The sequence below is a fragment of the Littorina saxatilis genome, linkage group LG8 (assembly GCF_037325665.1).
Source record: "Littorina saxatilis isolate snail1 linkage group LG8, US_GU_Lsax_2.0, whole genome shotgun sequence".
Taxonomy (NCBI): Eukaryota; Metazoa; Mollusca; class Gastropoda; order Littorinimorpha; family Littorinidae; genus Littorina; species Littorina saxatilis.
In genome coordinates, this window is record NC_090252.1 from 52,099,512 (window position 1) to 52,120,934 (window position 21,423).

Genomic DNA, 21,423 nt, shown 5'->3' on the forward strand with positions numbered 1-21,423 from the left:
CACAGCTATTCTGGCTGCATATATATCTGCCTGTCTATCTGTTTGCCTGTCTGTCTTGTCTACCCTTCTGTCCCATAGATGAAATATTGTAATGGGGAAGGAGAAAATGAGCACGGAGAAAGCGAGAGAGATTTTTCTGTTTTTGTGAAATGCACAGCTTAATTGCCTGTGTGACAAACACAATGCACAGCTTAAATTAATGGCCTGTGTGACAAACACCAGACCATTGTCGTTGTTGAAGTGGAGACCTCACAATCACACGTCTGCTTGCTGTGGTGCAGGTGGATGTGTTGCGAGCCCTGGGAGCAGAGATTGTACGTACACCGACGTCAGCTGCCTTTGACTCGCCCGAATCCCACATCGGTGTCGCTCGCAGGCTGATGGAGGAGATCCCCAACTCGCACATTCTGGATCAGGTAAAAAGTCAACAAACAAACAAACAGCAACCACCATACAACAGGAAAAACTATTTAAGTAAAACAGCAAAGATACATTCTGTGTGTGTGTGTAGTAGATAAACCCTTTCTGACAATATAATTGTACTCAAGATTGTAAAATGGGAATGAAAACAGGAACCGAACAAAACTTTAATGATAGTGAATCTCTACTTTCAAGACCTCAGAAAATCTGAGAAAATCAGGTCCTAAAAAGGAGGGAGTCTTATAAGTGAGGTTATATTCACATATACATTATTGTGAGCATCAGAAAGTCGACAATATTTGAATCCCCCCGCGGGTTAGGGGGAAGAATTTACCCGATGCTCCCCAGCATGTCGTAAGAGGCGACTAATGGATTCTGTTTCTCCTTTTACCCTTGTTAAGTGTTTCTTGTATAGAATATAGTCAATGTTTGTAAAGATTTTAGTCAAGCAGTATGTAAGAAATGTTAAGTCCTTTGTACTGGAAACTTGCATTCTCCCAGTAAGGTCATATATTGTACTACGTTGCAAGCCCCTGGAGCAATTTTTTTATTAGTGCTTTTGTGAACAAGAAACAATTAACAAGTGGCTCTATCCCATCCCCCCCTTTCCCCGTCGCGATATAACCTTGAACGGTTGAAAACGACGTTAAACACCAAATAAAGAAAAAAAGAAAGACAATATTTGAAGTTCGCTCCATACAGTTAATTCAGGATGCAAACAAAACCAAAAAGGAAAAACCTTAAAGTATACAAAATAATCATTGTTGATATATAGAAGAAGATTCCAAAATACTAAGCTTTGGATGTTTAATACAAAAAAATGCTTTAAAAGTTGTAACTGGCGCACATGGGTATTTCTACTCGGGGAAACGATCACATCGCAGTTATCCTCAAATAGAGCTTAGGGCATGCAGTGCAAGGGAGATAATTACAATTTTACAACATCACTGAGGCAAACATTCTTTACACAATTGACAGTGACTCTGCTCAAACTGAAATAAGTGATTATGCACTTTAAAATTTAAACAATATTTATTCACACATGTAAATGTGAACCTCTTACGACGGGCGCAGTGGCGTGGTGGTAAGACGTCGGCCTCCTAATCGGAAAGGTTGTGAGTTCGAATCCCGGTCGCTGCCGCCTGGTGGGTTATAAGAGAGGAGATTTTTCCGATCTCCCAGGTCAACTTATGTGCAGACCTGCTAGTGACTTAATAACCCCCTTCGTGTGTACACGCAAGCACAAGACCAAGCGCGCACGGAAAAGATCCTGTAATCCATGTCAGAGTTTGGTGGGTCATGGAAACACGAAAATACCCAGCATGCCTACTCTACGAAAGCGGAGTGAGCTGACTATGCTCTCAGAGTATAGTGTGGGGAACCCAAATGGGCAAACGAGCTCACACGTAACCAGAACATTCTGGAACGCTGAAGAAGAAGAAGAAGAACCTCTTGCATTCTGAACAGCAAATGTGAAAAGGAAAGGTCTTAAAAGCCAGGATGTTAAATCAAGGATATTCAAAGTAGAAAACAAACTGAACAAAATCTGTAAGTATTCTTATAGGTCATGATTTATTTTTTGTGTAATTAATTTTTGTCTGATTTTTGTTTTCAGTATCGCAACCCCAGCAACCCTTTGGCTCACTTTGACGGTACAGCAGAGGAGATTTTGTCTGCATGTGACAGTAAGTGTTGACATGCCATACTGATGGAGGAAGAATTACGATCAATCTTTATTTACAACTCTCTTTTTAGTGTGATGTAAATGATTAATCAAGTACCGGATAGTCACTGGGAAAAAGTGCTATAAAATCAACGGGAGAGCTGCTTTATGTCGTCTGCTTCTCACTGGAAGTCAAAATGTGATTCGTTAAGAGCACTCAATCGTTGATGCTGTCAGAAGCAGTCAACTATGGGGCTAGTGGGGACACCTCATTAGACAATTTGGCACGTCACGGTTTGAGATTTTTTCTATCTCCCAGGTCAACCTATGTGTAGACCTGCTATAGTGCCTTACCCCCCTTCATATGTTCATGCAAGCACAACACCAAGTATGCTTGGAAAAAATCATGTAATCCATGTCATTGGTGGGTTGTAGAAAAACAAAAATACCCAGCATGCATCCCCTGAGAGTTTGGCTGCTTATATGTTGGGAATACACATAAAATCCCACTTCTGCAAACCAAAAGTGTACATGGGAGTTGTAGCACATGAACGCAGAAGAAGAAGAAATATGTTTTTCCGTGCAAAGGCTGTGTAGTGTGAAATCTTGTGTTGTGTTATTTTCCAGATAAATAACTAGAAGTCCACTTGTGCAAAACACAAATGTATGTGGGAGTTGCAGCCCTTGAACACAGAAGAAGCTGAAGGAGAAGAAATGCCTTGTTCCAAGCAGAGGTTGTGTGGTGTTAAATATTGTGTTGTGCTATTTTGCAGACAAGCTGGACATGGTGGTGATAGGGGCAGGTACCGGGGGCACGCTGACAGGCATTGCCAGGAAGATCAAAGAGAGATGTCCCACTTGCAAGGTACTGCATTTGTGTGTGTGTGTGTGTGTGTGTGTGTGTGGAAAATGGCGACCACCTCTCAATAACGACCATCTGCCTACAATAACCCTCCAAAGGTGACCGGCACGGTTGGCCTGGTGGTAGGGCGTCCGCCCCGTGATCGGGAGGTCGTGGGTTCGAACCCCGGCCGGGTCATACCTAAGACTTTAAAATTGGCAATCTAGTGGCTGCTCCGTCTGGCGTCTGGTATTATGGGGTTAGTGCTAGGACTGGTTGGTCCGGTGTCAGAATAATGTGACGGGGTGAGACATGAAGCCTGTGCTGCAACTTCTGTCTTGTGTGTGGCGCACGTTATATGTCAAAGCAGCACCGCCCTGATATGGCTCTTCGTGGTCGGCTGGGCGTTAAGCAAACAAACAAACAAACAAAGCCTCCAAAGGTGTTTTAAAGTTTTTAATGTATTTAACTTTGAATAGCGACCACCTGTCTAAAACAATCTGTTTGGGTTGGACCCTTGGATGGTTGTTATCGGTATGTTTCACTGTATTGAAGGACTGGGTGGCCGAGTGGTAACGCACTTGCGCTCGGAAGCGAGAGGTTGCGAGTTCGACCCTGGGTCAGGGCGTTAGCAATTTTCTCCCCCCTTTCCTAACCTAGGTGGTGGGTTCAAGTGCGAGTCTTTCGGATGAGATGAAAAACCGAGGTCCCTTCGTGTACGCTACATTGGGGTGTGCACGTTAAAGATCCCACGATTGACAAAAGGGTCTTTCCTGGCAAAATTGTATAGGCATAGATAAAAAATGTTCACCAAAATACCCGTGTGACTTGGAATAATAGGCCGTGAAAAGTAGGATATGCGCCGAAATGGCTGCGATCTGCTGGCCGATGTGAATGCGTGATGTATTGTGTAAAAAAATTCCATCTCGCACGGCATAAATAGATCACTGCGCCTTGAGTCCGAGTCTGGAGATACGCGTGCGATATAAGACTTCATATAACATAACATATTTGTTTTACAGTGGAACCCCCCTGTTAAGATCCCCGGAATCAAAACTTTCCCCTTTTTTTAGACCTTGATTGTTATGATTTTCTGTTCATAACATCTGTACATTTACCCCCCCCCCCCCCCCATATTAAGACTCCCTCCGTTTTAAGACCTGGATTTTTTTCCGAATGTTGGAGGTCTTCCTAGGGAAGTTCCACTGTATTTATCATTTCTATCTCCTGTTGAGTCTAGGGAACTTGAGCGTGTTGTTTCAGATCATCGGCGTGGACCCTGCAGGCTCCATCATAGCGGAACCAGAGGAGCTGAACAAGTCGGACACCACCTTCTATGAGGTGGAGGGTGTGGGCTATGACTTCATCCCCACTGTCTGCGAGAGAAAGGTCAGAGGTCTTCCAATTCTCTTACATGTTTGAGTGATACATTTCCTCTTTCAAAATATGAGTGTACATGAGAGTTGCAGCCCACAAACGAAGAAGAATTATTGTAAAAAGAAAATATTGCTGTGTTTAGTTTTGTTGGATATCTTTTGAAAGGACACAATTTATGCTGTAATTCTTCTTCTTCTTGTCGAGCACACTTCTAAATTGTCAACCCGGACACAAGCGGAATGATGCCGTCTTCTCTAGGTCTTATAAATTTCCTCTGTTCAGCTTGCAGCAGAGGGAGACTGCAGTTGGCCACACTGTTTTGCTCTGTAGAGAATGTTGTATGGATTGTATTGTCAAAATTGCTGCATGGATGTTTCGTGTACAGTACGTGGACAAGTGGTACAAATCTGAGGACAAGGACTCCTTTGTGATGGCCAGGAGGATGATCAGAGAGGAGGGGCTGCTGTGTGGTCAGTGCAATCACACACACACACACACACACACACACACACACACACACACACACACACACACACACACACACAGGCATGCACACACATGCCCACACACACACACACACACACGCATGCATGCATGCACATTCACGTGCACACACACACACTTACACACATGCACACACACACACACACTCACACCTACTGACACTATAACGCTCCCTTTACAATATGACCTAATTTTTTCAGACGTTTTATTCAAAGTATCGCTGAATGTACTCCCTCTCTGTTAAGACATTTCTGAGATGTTTGGAGGTCTTAGAATATAGGTGCCACTGTACTGTCTCCCAGAAACCGGCACGGTGGCCTAGTGGTAAGGCGTCATCCCCGTGATCGGGAGGTCGTGGGTTCGAACCCCGGCCGGGTCATACCTAAGACTTTAAAATTGGCAATCTAGTGGCTGCTCCGCCTGGCGTCTGGCATTCTGGGGTTAGTGCTAGGACTGGTTGGTCCGGTGTCAGAATAATGTGACTGGGTGAGACATGAAGCCTGTGCTGCGACTTCTGTCTTGTGTGTGGCGCACGTTAAATGTCAAAGCAGCACCGCCCTGATATGGCCCTTCGTGGTCGGCTGGGCGTTAAGCAAACAAACAAACAAACAAACAAACAAACAAACTGTCTCCCAGTCAGGGCAATCAGCCCCTGCCAAATACATCCACCCCCTTCCACACACACACACCCTACATAAAAAAACTTAATGTTAGTCTGAACATCACTATTTTGTTCTGCCGACCCTCTAACTTAATTTGTTTCACCATTTTGGCAAAAAATGAATGTTTACAGACAGACAATACACAACTCTTCCATAGCACACACATAAAAACTGACACAATTTTTCCCCAAACATTTTCTGTACTAATAGTACAGGACAGATTCCTGTGAACGTTGTCATGATGAGTGTCTTTGCTTGTTGCAGGCGGTAGCTGTGGGTCAGCCATGTACTGTGCCCTGAAGGCCATCAAGGACTTTGGTCTCAAGTCCGGCCAGCGCTGTGTGGTCATCATGCCCGACTCGGTCAGAAACTACATGTAAGTGCAGTCCGCTAAACCCTCTGCATCCCAGAGTGCCCAATATCGCCTGGACGAGTACTTGCATGCTTATTTCAGAAACACCTGCCAGGCGCGTGGGGTTAAAGTTGGGTTAGATACTGCAGTAACAATTCAATTAGCCATTTTCATTGTCTCACTGGAACCTGCAATGAAAGGACACCAAATCGACCAGCTAAAGTGTCCCAGGTATTTTTTTGTTGTTGGTTGACCGGCACGGTTGGCTTAGTGGTAAGGCGTCCGCCCTGTGATCGGGAGGTCGTGGGTTCGAACCCCGGCCGGGTCATACCTAAGACTTTAAAATTGGCAATCTAGTGGCTGCTCTGCCTGGCGTCTGGCATTATGGGGTTAGTGCTAGGACTGGTTGGTCCGGTGTCAGAATAATGTGACTGGGTGAGACATGCAGCCTGTGCTGCGACTTCTGTCTTGTGTGTGGCGCACGTTAAATGTCAAAGCAGCACCGCCCTGATATGGCCCTTCGTGGTCGGCTGGGCGTTAAGCAAACAAACAAACAAAATTTTTTGGTTAAGAATAAAAAAAATGTAATTTTTGCCTTTACCTGCACTCACAGGACCAAGTACCTCAGTGATGACTGGATGAGTCAGAGGGATTTCTTGGAAGTGGAGAAAACAGCTGAGAAGCAGGAATGGTAAGCATGAATGCAACGACCTTTTGGAAATATGGTTATCTCCCTTTATATTAGTCGCAATCAGATATGTTTATCAGTTTTCAGCATGATTTTCAAGTTAAAAAGATGATCATGTGATACATTTCCATTAGCGTGTTAGTTGTGTGGGGTTTTTGTTTGTTTTGTTTTTGTTTGTTTTTTTAAAGAAAATTTGTTACAAGTTTGTTTAAAAGAGACTTTTTTGAATAATTCATGCTACAAAAATAATGGAGAAGAGAAATAGGGAAGGATCTGTTAAAAATTGGAAACCATAACATAATGTGACCCTCCACCACGAAATGAGTCGCATGTCACCTCTCGCGGTTCTGCGCTAGGCTTAATATAAGTCCGGGGAGTGTCTGGTAACAGTGTGAGGGTCACCTTAGTCACAGGCTTATAACTCAAACAGTTGTTGCTCTTTTCTAAAACGGTTTTCACCACTGGATAGAGCATAACAAACTCTTTAGGAAAATGTAAAAATATGAAAATCATGCAAAGGTGACATGCGACTCATTCTGTGGTGGAGGGTCACTAATAACAGTGGAGCAGACACCAGTTGGGACTGGTTGCTAGTACCTGGTAGCTCCATTGGTAGACCACTGGCCCGGTGATCCTTGGGTCATACACAGGCTGGGAGGGATACACTGGTCAACTTTATGTGATGACTTACTAAGAGATGTATCCATGTCCCACCCCTGTTTCACTGCCTTGGCACGTAAAAGACCTTGGTTAGTCTGCTGGAAGTGAAGGTGGCTGATTACACAGAAACATGCATACACAACCCCCCGCGGGTTAGGGGGAAGAATTTACCCGATGCTCCCCAGCATGTCGTAAGAGGCGACTAACGGATTCTGTTTCTCCTTTTACCCTTGTTAAGTGTTTCTTGTATAGAATATAGTCCATGTTTGTAAAGATTTTAGTCAAGCAGTATGTAAGAAATGTTAAGTCCTTTGTACTGGAAACTTGCATTCTCCCAGTAAGGTCATATATTGTACTACGTTGCAAGCCCCTGCTGGAGCAATTATTTTATTAGTGCTTTTGTGAACAAGAAACAATTGACAAGTGGCTCTATCCCATCTCCCCCCTTTCCCCGTCGCGATATAACCTTTGTGGTTGAAAACAACGTTAAACACCAAATAAAGAAAGAAAGAAAGGTAGCGCGACTCATGTTGCTGCTAGCTAACTTTGCACTGCAAGGAAGCTACCAGAATTTCCCAGCAATGGGATAATATATTTTTAATGGGAAAAAAAACAACAAAAAAAACCAATTCACTTTAAGGCAATATTAAGACAGTCAGTCAATCTGTTGGCCTAAAAAAGTCAACTACTGTGTGTTTTTGTATGTATGTGAACTTGCTCTGTCTTTTGTCGTGTTTTACCCCTTCAATGACTTTTCTCTGTGTGTGAAACTTATTGAAGTCCTGTGCCATGTTTGTAGGGGCGGAAGCAAGTGGTAAGTGTGGCAGAAGTTAGCAAGTGTACTGGATCTTATTGCTCACTGAGTTTGCATCTTTCGTAACAGCTAGTCTGACACTCATTTCACACTCATCAGTCTTAACCTTAATGTAAGCCCTTCTTTTTCTTTTGACTTGTGTTCAAGAAACCAGCAGCTTTCTTCATGAACATTGCGACTTGCACTGGGTTGCTTCATTTTTATTGTGGTTCACGCTGTACCTATCAGTTAGTCACTTGCATGGATATGTGATTTTTCAAGATTGTGTGACTACACGTGTATACAGTGGAACCCCCTTTTTAAGACCTAAAAGAAATGTGGACAATTCAGGTCTTAAAAAGGAGGGAGTCTTAAAATGGGGGGTCTTAAAAGGGGGGTTCCACTGTCTAGGGAGTGACACTTGCTACCAAGACTTTTTTTTAACTTTTCTTCACAACTCCATTTTTGATACATGCATCCCCCACTGCCATCCGCAGGCATGGGAATTGTCCGCCGAAAGGCAAATTTCCGCCGAAATTTTTTTTTGTTCTGCCGAAAAAAAGTTAACAAGAATACAGAAAAGCGCGCTTTCCTGCTTAGCACAATACGCTACCGCGCTTATCTGGCGTGTCAATATCACTACGTTTTGCACGTGGAAGGTGAGCGATTTACTTCACGCGGGGATTGACGAAGCTGTACTGTCTTGGTGAAAAAATACAGTGCGTTCAGTTTCATCCCGTGACCGAGTTCGACAGCTTGACTAAATGTAGTAATTTCGCCTTACGCGACTTGTTGTTGGTGTTTCAGACCCAGTGGGTGTTTTCCCATGTATTACTCGCCCCTAACATATGGCCTTACTGGGAAGGCATACAATTTAATTTTATTCCCCCTTTGCTTCTTTACCTCTGTAAACTTGCAGGGCTAGTTATTTTTTGATAAACACCCAACAACAAAACAAATAACTAGCCAGCAATAGCCTAAATCCTCGATAGCTCATGGGTTGAGAAGCTGTTCCTTATGGGAACAACTTTTGCGACTCAGAAAGTTTCCAACGCTCTAATGTACGAAATATACATCTCTGGAGCAAACAATACAAACATTCCGCATTTAAACCAGCAACTACAGGCTTGAACACATGAATCTCCATATAAAATCTATGAGTTCGGTTGTTTTCTGACTCGAAATCTAAATGATCACTGCAAGCAATTCCAAGGCAAGTAACTCTCATCGCAGAAGCTCGCATTTTTCATGATCCGTTAACTTCAACCATTATTTTTTAATATTCATTGGGACTCAGCGTGTGACCTCTATTTACGACCACCAAGAGTGTTCATTATTTCTTGATAAATGTTGCTGTTGTTTTTGTGACATCTTGGAAATTTGCTTTGTTTTTATTTTTTTTAATGATTTCATTTATTTGTTGTTGTTGCTTTTTGAGACCTACTGTAACTTGCAGACATAGTTCAGTGAATGCTGACCAGGGCAGGGGGAGGTGTTCTTGTGTTGGTTGTAACTCACTGTTGTGGTATCTGGCATTGCTTTTAAAAACAATTTTGTTTCTTTTTTCTTTACTGTATCAGTGTATGTTAATTGCCTGCTATTCTGATATTTTCTGTACATAAAGTCCTCATGGCCATATGTGAGTTCTGTCATTTTTTTGGTGCACTTTTTTCATTTGTTTGTTTAGGATACTTTTTGTAGGTGTTGTGGTGTTTTATTCTAGTTTTTATTTATTTATTTCTTAATTTATTATTTAGATTGCATGGAAAAGGAATGCATGTAGTGAAGTTGATACTTTTTGGCTGTTCAGGTGCTTTTGGTTTTGTCATCAGTATTTATTTGTTTGTTCATTGATTTATTTATTGATCTATGTATTTGTTAATCGATTATTTTATTTGTTCTATTGATTCATTTATTGATCTATTTATTTCTTTATTGATCTATTTATTTGTTTATTTATTTATTTATTAATTTTGTTATTATTAAAACATTTTTTATCAATGTTTTTTTTATTTTGATGTTTGATTCAATTTTTTGTAGAGAAGGTCAGAAGTTATATTTTGTGTGGTTTTGCTGTGGAACGATCGACACATACTTGCTCTGAAAGATAAATGCTGAAAGCTGACGATTGGCTGATTTGCAGTGCTGCACTCGCTTTATCACCCTACACACATTTTGTGACCTACTTGAGCAAACTGTATGCACATCAGCAGTACTGGGCTCCCCAGACTATTCGTCCCTGCGTATAATGTACGCACTAGAAGCCGAAAAAGTGTACCAGAAATTCATAGCGACGCTCTTACTTGAAGAGATTGGGTCCTGTGATGCACTAGATTTCAGTTAACCGATGTACCATTGGTACTTTTTGAAACTGACTGTAACGCCTAGTGCTAGCACGAAAGCCTGGGGGGGGTTACAGTGAAAATGAGGCTCAAACTAATGGAGATCGATCTAGCATTAATTGACACACTAGGTTTTATAAGCTTGCCTGGTTTTTGAAGTTGAGAAAGTATTCTGCTGGATCTGTACTGATGCGAATGTACAGGGTAAATCGAACTGTTCACACCAAGCTGAAAGAGAAAAGTGCCCTCTGAAAGAATTTTTTTTTAACTGGTCTTGATGGGACTGTAAAGTTCTGCTGAGTGTATCTCTCTACACATTAAAATCGGGGGTCCTAGGATCCTCAATAAGAGGCACCTGTGGAGGGGGGAGGGGGGGGGAGAGGGAGGGAGGGAGGGGAGAGCCCTGTTTCTTTCATGTACTCTGATGCTTGGCACTGTATAATGTGCTTCTTTTCCTCTTTGTAAAATCTGTTGTTATTTATTTACTTCAAAGGTGCGAACTCAGCTTTGTAAATTTTTGTGTGTGAACTGTTTTTTTCTACTTATAAAACTTTTTTTACATTTATTCAAGTTTTGACTAAATGTTTTAACATAGAGGGGGAATCGAGACGAGGGTCGTGGTGTATGTGTGTGTGTCTGTCTGTCTGTCTGTCTGTGCGTGTGTGTGTGTAGAGCGATTCAGACTAAACTACTGGACCGATCTTTATGAAATTTGACATGAGAGTTCCTGGGAATGATATCCCCGGACGTTTTTGACTCACATGCGAAGCAAAAGTGAGTCTATGTACTCACCCGAGTCGTCCGTCCGGACGTCCGGAAAACTTTAACGTTGGATATTTCTTGGACACTATTCAGTCTATCAGTACCAAATTTGGCAAGATGGTGTATGATGACAAGGCCCCAAAAAACATACATAGCATCTTGACCTTGCTTCAAGGTCAAGGTCGCAGGGGCCATAAATGTTGCCTAAAAAACAGCTATTTTTCACATTTTTCCCATTTTCTCTGAAGTTTTTGAGATTCAATACCTCACCTATATATGATATATAGGGCAAAGTAAGCCCCATCTTTTGATACCAGTTTGGTTTACCTTGCTTCAAGGTCAAGGTCACAGGAGCTCTTCAAAGTTGGATTGTATACATATTTTGAAGTGACCTTGACCCTGAACTATGGAAGATAACTGTTTCAAACTTAAAAATTATGTGGGGCACATGTTATGCTTTCATCATGAGACACATTTGGTCACATATGATCAAGGTCAAGGTCACTTTGACCCTTATGAAATGTGACCAAAATAAGGTAGTGAACCACCAAAAGTGACCATATCTCATGGTAGAAAGAGCCTATAGGCACCATTGTACTTCCTATGTCTTGAATTAACAGCTTTGTGTTGCATGACCTTGGATGTATTTTCACATGTATTTTGGTAGGAAAAATGTGTAAAGCATGTGAGTCGTATGGGCTTTGCCCTTCTTGTTTTTCTTTTTTTCGATGAATGTCTTTGATGACGTCATATCCGGCTTTTTGTAAAAGTTGAGGCGGCACTGTCACACCCTCATTTTTCAATCAAATTGATTGAAATTTTGGCCAAGCATTCTTCGACGAAGGCCGGACTTTGGTATTGCATTTCAGCTTGGTGGCTTAAAAATTAATTAATGACTTTGGTCATTAAAAATCTGAAAATTGTATAAAAATTTTTTTTTATAAAACGATCCAAATTTACGTTCATCTTATTCTTCATCATTTCCTGATTCCAAAAACATATAAATATGTTATATTTGGATTAAAAACAAGCTCTGAAAATTAAAAATATAAAAATTATGATCAAAATTAAATTTTCGAAATCAATTTAAAAACACTTTCATCTTATTCCTTGTCGGCTCCTGATTCCAAAAACATATAGATATGATATGTTTGGATTAAAAACACGCTCAGAAAGTTAAAACGAAGAGAGGTACAGTAGTAAAGCGTGCTATGAAGCACAGCGCAACCGCTACCGCGCCAAACAGGCTCGTCACTTTCACTGCCTTTTGCACTAGCGGCGGACTACGTTCAGTTTCATTCTGTGAGTTCCACAGCTTGACTAAATGTAGTAATTTCGCCTTACGCGACTTGTTTTTTATTGGGGGAGAGGGGATATTTCTGTTTCTGTTTGTTGTTTTTGCATGTTTTATTTGAAAAATTTCCTCCTTTCTTATTTTTTTGCTGCGCCTTAGAGACGAAATCATTCTTGAGATTGTCTTCCATCTTGTAGGCTTTGTAGAGCAGGTTCGGTACCCCAACCCCTTTCCCTTGTGCGCCTCTCTCCCCTCCACCTTTTCTTCAGCAAGCACTGAAACTCGCGCTCAAAAAATGACTTAATTCAGATCTTTTCACACATCAAAGTTTTTGCACTTTAATTCCCTTTGAATAGTGGGGCTTATTGGTGTGAATCTAAGATGCTGAACTTGTAGATAAAGGAGAGAATAACATTTTGGTTTTGGTTATTGTGTGTTCTAACATTGTGCTTGCCTTGGGCTCTGTCCAAATAGGTTTAGTTTGGGAGTGGCTTTTTGTTGTTGACACTTTTTAACTAAATTCTAAATTTTCATTGTGAAAGATTTGTTTCGAGTTTTTACTTAGATTACAGTTAGCTTTACAGATGGGTTCATTTTGTAAATACGTGTATGTTGTTTTTATTGTCTTGTTGTTCTAGTTTGGACAGATGTGTGTGAACATGTCCAGGATTTAGTTCTTTTTACATTTAGTCAAGTTTTGACTAAATGTTTTAACGTAGAGGGGGGAATCGAGACAAGGGTTGTGGTGTATGTGTGTGTGTGTAGAGCGATTCAGAGTAAACTACTGGACCGATCTTTATGACATTTTTCATGAGAGTTCCTGGGTATGATATCCCCAGACTTTTTTTTCATTTTTTCGATAGATGTCTTTGATGACGTCATATCCGGCATTTTGTAAAAGTTGAGGCGGCACTGTCACACCCTCATTTTTCAATCAAATTGATCGAAATTTTGGCCAAGCAATCTTTGACGAAGGCCGGACTTTGGGATTGCATTTCAGCTTGGAGGCTTAAAAATTAATTAATGACTTTTGTCATTAAAAATCTGAAAATTGTAATTAAAATTATGTTTTTATAAAACGATCCAAAATTACGTTTATCGTATTCTTCATCATTTTCTGATTCCCCGCCCTGACTGAGCTACATCCCCGCCCTGACTGAGCTATATCCCCGCCCTGACTGAGCTACATCCCCGCCCTGACTGAGCTACATCCCCGCCCTGACTGAGCTACATCCCCGCCCTGACTGAGCTACATCCCCGCCCTGACTGAGCTACATCCCCGCCCTGACTGAGCTACATCCCCGCCCTGACTGAGCTACATCCCCGCCCTGACTGAGCTACATCCCCGCCCTAAAGCAAGGTTTTAAAAGGGGGAAGTCAAATTAGGGGGGGGGGGGGGTGGTCTTAAAAGGAGGGTCCAGGGCCGGACCAAGTTCGTTTGAGGGGGGGGGGGGGGTTCCAACTGAAGGCAGGGGTCCAGGGGCCGCCGAGGCCCCGGTGGTGTGCAGGGGCTATGCCCCGCTGGGGGGCAAAGCCTCCCAGAAGCCGAGAATATGTTGCATTTGTGAGGTCATTTTTTGGTCTTTCCTTGCGACTGGGAAGCAAAATTTACACATTTTCAACAGTAACAAAACACGCGGAAGTGGGAAAGGTATAGGGGCGAGCACTCAATGATCTCACAGTGTGCAACACAGTCCCTTTCCGAAACATTGGTTCCCCAATAGCGCAGATGATATCTTGTTGCAATCGGTTCTCTGATACTATTAATACTAGTGATAGTGTAGCGTGTGACTTGACTTGTGGCCTATGATGATGGACTTATAACGGGGAGGGCAGGCCGACTTGATGTTGTTCATAATTTGAAATGGTTTTACAAGACTGCAAATAAACTAAGGGAATTGGGGGAAGAGCTTAAAAAGTCCACATATTTAGTTATTTTTCTCTGAGAGGTACATCGGATGGCCAGGGGGGGGGGGGGGGGTTCCTGGGTTCCGGAACCCCCCCCCCCCCCCCCCCCACTCAGATCCGGCCCTGGGGTCCACTGTAATGAGAATGGAGATGTAAATGGATACTGAGGGTTGGTTTGTGCGGTGCAGGTGGTGGAACCTGTGTGTCAGCGCCCTGGAGCTTCAAGCTCCACTGACCGTGACCCCGACAGTCACGCTTCAGGACACGCTGGACTTGCTCAACAAGGAGGGCTTCGACCAGGTGCCTGTGGTCAATGAGGCAGGGTGAGTGCTGGTATCCCCCCCCCCCATCCCCCTTCTTCTGAGCTTCCAATATGTGAGAAAGTGTGAGGGAGTTCTAAAATGAAGATTGTTTTGTGTACACTACAATGTTTTTGTTTTTGTTTTGTTAAGTCGGAGAAAGCATGATCTTAAACAAAAAGAAAATCTTAGTAGATCAATGAGTGTTTAAAGGGGAGTGGGGGGAATTATCTGTGGGATATTCTTAGGATTGGATAACTGTTAATGGATTGATACACAGGTCATAATTACAGGGTCAAGTTTGTGTTAATCATCAATTATCTTTCTCTTGAACATTATTTTATAAAGTTAGAGCAGCAAATATTTTGTTTCTGATTAATATATTTTAGATATGACGAAAGGTGAGTCGTATAAGCATTCGATTTTGTTTATTAACCTTTGCCAGTTCGGGTTATTGACTACACACGGAAGACATCGTGGGGCCGTGCGGACCCATGTTTCTAAAAGATGCACGCTTTTCCTTCTTTGAAAAACATGGGTCCGCACGGCCCCACAATGTTTGTTGTCTAAATTTGACCTTTTTTTTACTTTATTACTTCTCGCTGAAATTTTATGACATAAGAGCTTTTTAGGTGCCTGAGGCATTCTTAAAAGCTCATTAACAAATTCCAACTAGTTTAAGAAATATTTGCAATTAAACACCCTTCTGGGTCCACAGGGACCCACGACCACCGGCAAAGGTTAATATCCAAGATTGTTTGTTACAAAACTTGCACCCTGTGTTTTTCAGTGCGATCCAAGGCATGGTGACGGTGGGCAACATCCTGGCCCAGATGGTGAAGAACAAAGTGAAGCCCAGTGACCCCGTGTCCAAGATCATGTACAAACAGTTCAAGATGGTCAGTCTTTACCTTCTTTCTTCGCGGTCAAGGTGGTCCCATTTCCCCCGAAAGTGGTGTATGGCTGCCTGAATGGCGGGGTAAAAACGGTCATACACGTACAAACCCACTCGTGCAAAAACATGAGTTTCAGCCCATGAACAAAAAGAAGGTGGTCCCATAATCATATTTGATCACAAGGTACATATGGCTGTTCCTGGCTTGTTATAGTACGAATAAAAAAAATAGCCAATTAGGCAGAGGGATTCATTTGGCTACTAACAGCCGCAGCCAGTACACTGTCAACCTCGCTTGCTTGTTATGCCCAAATGCTTCCGCGCTACACTGGAAGATGGGCCTTATCAGTGTATGGCACTGAGCAGCCAGCAGCTGCTGTGTTATCTCTGCTGTGGGGGAAAGGATGGGTGCTAAAAATAGCTCAGCCTGCCTGCAGCTAAGGAGGCAGAAATGAAGCCCTGGGAACAGCTGTGGGTAATGCGATTTTAGAGATCTCCACTTCTCTAGGGCCAGCTTTATGAGGGCGGTGCCCATTTCCTCTCCCTAGCTGGCTTTGCCTTCCCCGGCCCTAAATTGGGTCGGGTACCCATTTCCAGCTCGGTGGACTGGAGAGCACTCAGAAAAATTGGGTCAGGTACCCATTTCCAGCTGGGTGGACTGGAGAGCACTCAGAAAAATTGGGTCTGGTACCCATTTCCAGCTGGGTGGACTGGAGAGTACTCAGAAAAATGGGGTCAGGTACCCATTTCCAGCTGGGTGGACTGGAGAGCACTCATAAAAATGGGGTCAGGTACCCATTTCCAGCTGGGTGGAATGGAGAACCAGACCTGTTTACTCTTCGGAATGGGCGGAAGTTTTACGGATTTAAGATCGTCTTTCCGCTTGTCCGCGCACTGCTTGAAATCTTCCGCAATTTGGCGCGATTTCGAGAAAAAAATATTTGTGATGTTTTCGGTAAAAAGTTGCGATAGTTTTCTCAGTATTAAGACGTCTTTCGTCAATTTCCGGTTAGAACGGTGTCTTCTTCCGGGACTTTGGTTACACGTGTTGCCTGTTGGTGTCCTTTTGCAAAATGCCTCCAAAAAGAAAGGAACAACACCGACACCGACACGAAACTGACGATGAAGAGCGCGATAGTGCGTGTGGGGCAGAGAAGAAGAGAATCTATTATCAGAAGTGGAAAGAAGATTACTCAAAGAAGTATCCGGACTTGACGGTTTCCAGGAAATTTGGACCAAGCCATTCTTACTGCACGCTGTGTGACAGTCATTTCTCGATCACTTTTTTCTTTCTATTTGCTTTCTCCGAAAACTACATCTCAAATATACATGGACGCTATCATGTAATGTAGAATTAAGTTGATCATTTCTTTGCACACAGCAAATTATGAAAAAAAGAGTGTGTTTTATTGCTTTAGAGCGAGTTTGTGGCTTCAAAAAAAATCTTCCGCATGAAGTGGAAAATCTTCCTCATTTTCCTTCAAATCTTCCTCATGGGTCAATGTCAGGGTAAACAGGTCTGGAGAACACTCAGAAAAATGGGGTCAGGTACCCATTTCCAGCTGGGTGGACTGGAGAGCACTCAGAAAAATTGGGTCTGGTACCCATTTCCAGCTGGGTGGACTGGAGACCACTCAGAAAAATTGGGTCTGCTACCCATTTCCAGCTGGGTGGACTGGAGACCACTCAGAAAAATTGGGTCTGCTACCCATTTGCAGCTGGGTGGACTGGAGAGCACTCAGAAAAATTGGGTCAGGTACCCATTTCCAGCTGGGTGGACTGGAGAGCACTCAAAAAAATTGGGTCTGGTACCCATTTCCAGCTGGGTGGACTGGAGAGTACTCAGAAAAATGGGGTCAGGTACCCATTTCCAGCTGGGTGGACTGGAGAGCACTCATAAAAATGGGGTCAGGTACCCATTTCCAGCTGGGTGGAATGGAGAACACTCAGAAAAATGGGGTCAGGTACCCATTTCCAGCTGGGTGGACTGGAGAGCACTCAGAAAAATTGGGTCTGGTACCCATTTCCAGCTGGGTGGACTGGAGACCACTCAGAAAAATTGGGTCTGCTACCCATTTCCAGCTGGGTGGACTGGAGAGCACTCAGAAAAATTGGGTCTGGTACCCATTTCCAGCTGGGTGGACTGGAGAGCACTCAGAAAAATTGGGTCAGGTACCCATTTCCAGCTGGGTGGACTGGAGACCACTCAGAAAAATTGGGTCTGCTACCCATTTCCAGCTGGGTGGACTGGAGAGCACTCAGAAAAATTGGGTCTGGTACCCATTTCCAGCTGGGTGGACTGGAGACCACTCAGAAAAATTGGGTCTGGTACCCATTTCCAGCTGGGTGGACTGGAGAGCACTCAGAAAAATTGGGTCTGCTACCCATTTCCAGCTGGGTGGAGTGGAGAGCACTCAGAAAAATGGGGTCAGGTACCCATTTCCAGCTGGGTGGAATGGAGAACACTCAGAAAAATGGGGTCAGGTACCCATTTCCAGCTGGGTGGAGTGGAGAGCACTCAGAAAAATGGGGTCAGGTACCCATTTCCAGCTGGGTGGACTGGAGAGCACTCAGAAAAATTGGGTCTGGTACCCATTTCCAGCTGGGTGGACTGGAGAGCACTCAGAAAAATTGGGTCTGGTACCCATTTCCAGCTGGGTGGACTGGAGAGCACTCAGAAAAATTGGGTCTGGTACCCATTTCCAGTTGGGTGGACTGGAGAGCACTCATAAAAATGGGGTCAGGTACCCATTTCCAGCTGGGTGGAGTGGAGAGCACTCAGAAAAATGGGGTCGGGTACCCATTTCCAGCTGGGTGGACTGGAGAGCACTCAGAAAAATTGGGTATTTATATTCGCCCCAAGTGGGGGTGGATCTGCGACCGCCGGCACGACAGGCAAACACTCTAACCATAATGCCATTCCAGTGAAGGTCTTTTTTTCTTCTTTTTTTTTTTTACCTCAGTTGCATGCAGGCTGCTTCAACACAGAGTTGTTTTGCCTTTGTTTCTTTTTTTTTTTTGTAAGTGAAGGTCTCACAGAACTTCCAACAGTCCACTGGAACTTGGGACCCTCTGAGATTGGGGGTTCTAAGACCCTCTATAGGTAGACCGTCGCTAGGGAGCTCAAACCACATTCCATAAAAAATACACTGTATAGTGATATGTGGTTTCACTGTACGTTGTCTGACATTTGACGTTTGTGTCTGTCCACAGATCAAGATGGACACGCGGCTAGGACAGCTGTCCCGGATGTTGGACACCGATCACTTTGTCCTCGTGGTGCATAATCAGCGTCAGTGTGAGTTCATTGATAGACTAGTGTCATTTAGAATGATAGATTAGAGAGTCATAAGGGGCGGACGAGGGGGGGGTTTTCTGGGGTTTCCGAAACCCCCCCCCCCCCAAAAAAGTGTGTTTTTTTGGGTTGAGTTTCAATTTTTGGGGTATTAAACAGTGACAAAATCTGCTGCCTGAAACTGGTAATGATCATCCTCAGAATGCACCAGATTGCACCATTTTGCATCCTTTTTTTCAACATTTTCCGGGGGGACATGCCCCCTCCCCCCCCCTCCCCCTCACACCCATATCTTCACAATATACTTTGGTCATTACGCTAGTGACTGCAAAGCATAAGGTCTGATACACAAAGGGAAGTAAGCACTCTAAATGCATATGACATGTGCAATAGAGTAAGTGAGAGTTATTCGGAACCGATATCATTGCACGTCCTGAGAGAATAACAAGCATTGAAATGAACAAGCGACTTCCATCCTCCTAGCTGTTTAAGATTCTCAAATCAGAAGCGTTATTCAAAGTGTCAGTTTAAAGGCATATTAACTCGATGAATATACACGCTAATTGCTTTACCAACAGCTGGAGACATGCTAAATTAAGTTCCCTGCAAAATATTGTGGTCTAGGACCCCTTCAATGTTGAGATATGTTCATTTTCATTTTCATCTGGATCGTCCTATTTATAGATTTGCCAACAGAGGTAGCGTTGACGCAAGGGAAATAACTCCGCGTCTTTGTTGACATCCTCACTTTTTCAGAGGCTAGAACAAGCTGTAATGCATGTATATGGTCCGCGCATTGCGACATATCATCATTACATGGTCTTATGGTGCGTTTGACATCGATTATGGGCAAACTACACTTTGTAAACACGGGAGCGCGTACATATGCCTTTAACACAATAGATGATGTTCGGAAGTGACTCTACATTTTTTTGTGTTGTGAAAAAGTTTCTTTTCCTTGCTTTCCGGAATTCATCCATTGAGTTTGCCTGTAAATGTAGATTACATTTTCTTGTTAGAAACAGCAACTCTCGATATTTTGTTTTGTTTCATGTATGTTGGAAACTCTCTCACTGTCTTTTTAAAAAAACACACACATGCATTCCCACTGAGTGAATATTTCTTTATATCAAATCCATTCACTCCATTGTCATGTACCTTTCAGACTGTGGAGCAAGTTCTCCCTAAAACACACACATACATCAGACATGGGATTCTTCCGTAAAATTACGGAATTCCGTAAATTTTTAGGCTCCAGGGATCATTCTTGAGATTCGTGCAAATCCGCTGAGAAAATGTTGGGGTATATGTAGGTAAAGACCCAAGTTTTTCGGCCGGTCCGCTGATCGCGACGCTCCATTCCATACTATTCTTGAACGGTTGGTTCCTAAAACGGTCAGACTGTTGCTGGTCGATCCATATGGGAACGCGCTCTGTGTCTTTGTCTCCTACAGTCACCGTTTCAACGTAGCTATCGGGGATTCAGTATAAGCTAAAGCATACCGTATGAGAATGATTCGGCGCCATTTTACATCGCTTCGAGCCACTTGCCAAAATGATGAGGAAGCTAAAGCGAGACGAAACCGTTCTATCCCGGGAAATTGACCAGCAGAAGTACAAGAAAAATCTCTGGAGATTCGACTGGCTCGATGAAGTTGTATCATTGAGCTGGAAATACGAGAAAGGCCAGAAGACACAAGACGTGAAACTGAAAGTTGGCGATGCTTTTGCTAAAATCAACTTGCCGGGAAAAGCTTAGTGCACTTTGTGCAACGATGTTAATGTTATCAACTACGGTTCCAATGGAAAGACTGCCCTCAAAAGCCACTTGAAAAGCAACAAGCACCTGACTATCCTGAAAACCCAGTCGTGTAATCAGTCACTGGGGTCGTTTGGCACCGACAAGGTAAGAACATTGAAACCACACCGTCACACGCCACCCCCCCCCCCCCCCCCATCCCCGCCTCTCTCTCTCTCTCTCTCTCTCTCTCTCTCTCTCTCTCTCTCTCTCTCTCTCTCTCTCTCTCTCTCTCTCTCTCTCTCTCTCTCTCTCTCTCTCTCTCTCTCTCTTTCTCCTCCTTATTTTGAGTCTTAGCGTAAAATTAATTTGAGAAACATGGGAAGGAAGAGAAAGGGAGGGGGGGGGGGGGCTATGATTAAGCTGAAATATGCATTTCAGGGCCATTTTTGTGTGTCTAAAATACTAAAAACCTTCAGCTTCTGGGGGCTTTGCCCCCAGACCCCGACCAAGGGCGTTGCCCCTGGACCCTACTGGGGGCTTTCTGCGGCCCCCAGACCCCCACTTTTTTTTCCCTTAATTATCACTTTCTCTGAATCCCATGTCTGATACATTCCCATTAAAGGCACAGTGCAGCTCACAGCCTTCGTTTTGCGTTTTTGTTGCAGCTGAGTGCATTTACAGTTCAAAAATCCTCCTATGGTAGTAAGACAAACCCAAAACTACCCAACGACGACATCTGTGAAGCTCGACAGTTTCTTGTTCACGCGAGTGTATAAATTAACCTAGTTATTACGTGGTGTTTGGTCGGAGTTCGATTCAACTTGAGTGATTCCGGCCTCCATTTTGTTTTACACAAACTCATGATGACGTCTGACATAGTTTGCTTAGTGACGTGTCTTTTTGTGCATGATGTGGTGATCTACCCGT

General features: G+C 43.4%; 1 protein-coding gene across 4 annotated transcripts in view; it reads left to right on the plus strand.

The window, feature by feature from the left end:
- Positions 1-21,423, plus strand: part of LOC138973807 (cystathionine beta-synthase-like) — a 253,496-nt gene that overhangs the window by 222,992 nt on the left and 9,081 nt on the right. The window contains exons 5-16 of one of the 4 annotated variants that reach the window (XM_070346516.1): positions 282-416; positions 2,036-2,105; positions 2,857-2,948; positions 4,188-4,313; positions 4,687-4,771; positions 5,732-5,843; positions 6,433-6,510; positions 7,967-7,981; positions 9,585-9,599; positions 14,455-14,589; positions 15,356-15,464; positions 18,674-18,758. In XM_070346516.1, coding sequence (XP_070202617.1) covers positions 282-416; positions 2,036-2,105; positions 2,857-2,948; positions 4,188-4,313; positions 4,687-4,771; positions 5,732-5,843; positions 6,433-6,510; positions 7,967-7,981; positions 9,585-9,599; positions 14,455-14,589; positions 15,356-15,464; positions 18,674-18,758 — 1,057 coding nt within the window. The remainder of the gene's footprint in view (positions 1-281; positions 417-2,035; positions 2,106-2,856; positions 2,949-4,187; positions 4,314-4,686; positions 4,772-5,731; positions 5,844-6,432; positions 6,511-7,966; positions 7,982-9,584; positions 9,600-14,454; positions 14,590-15,355; positions 15,465-18,673; positions 18,759-21,423) is intronic. The other 3 variants (XM_070346517.1, XM_070346518.1, XM_070346520.1) reach the window with 3 other exon arrangements.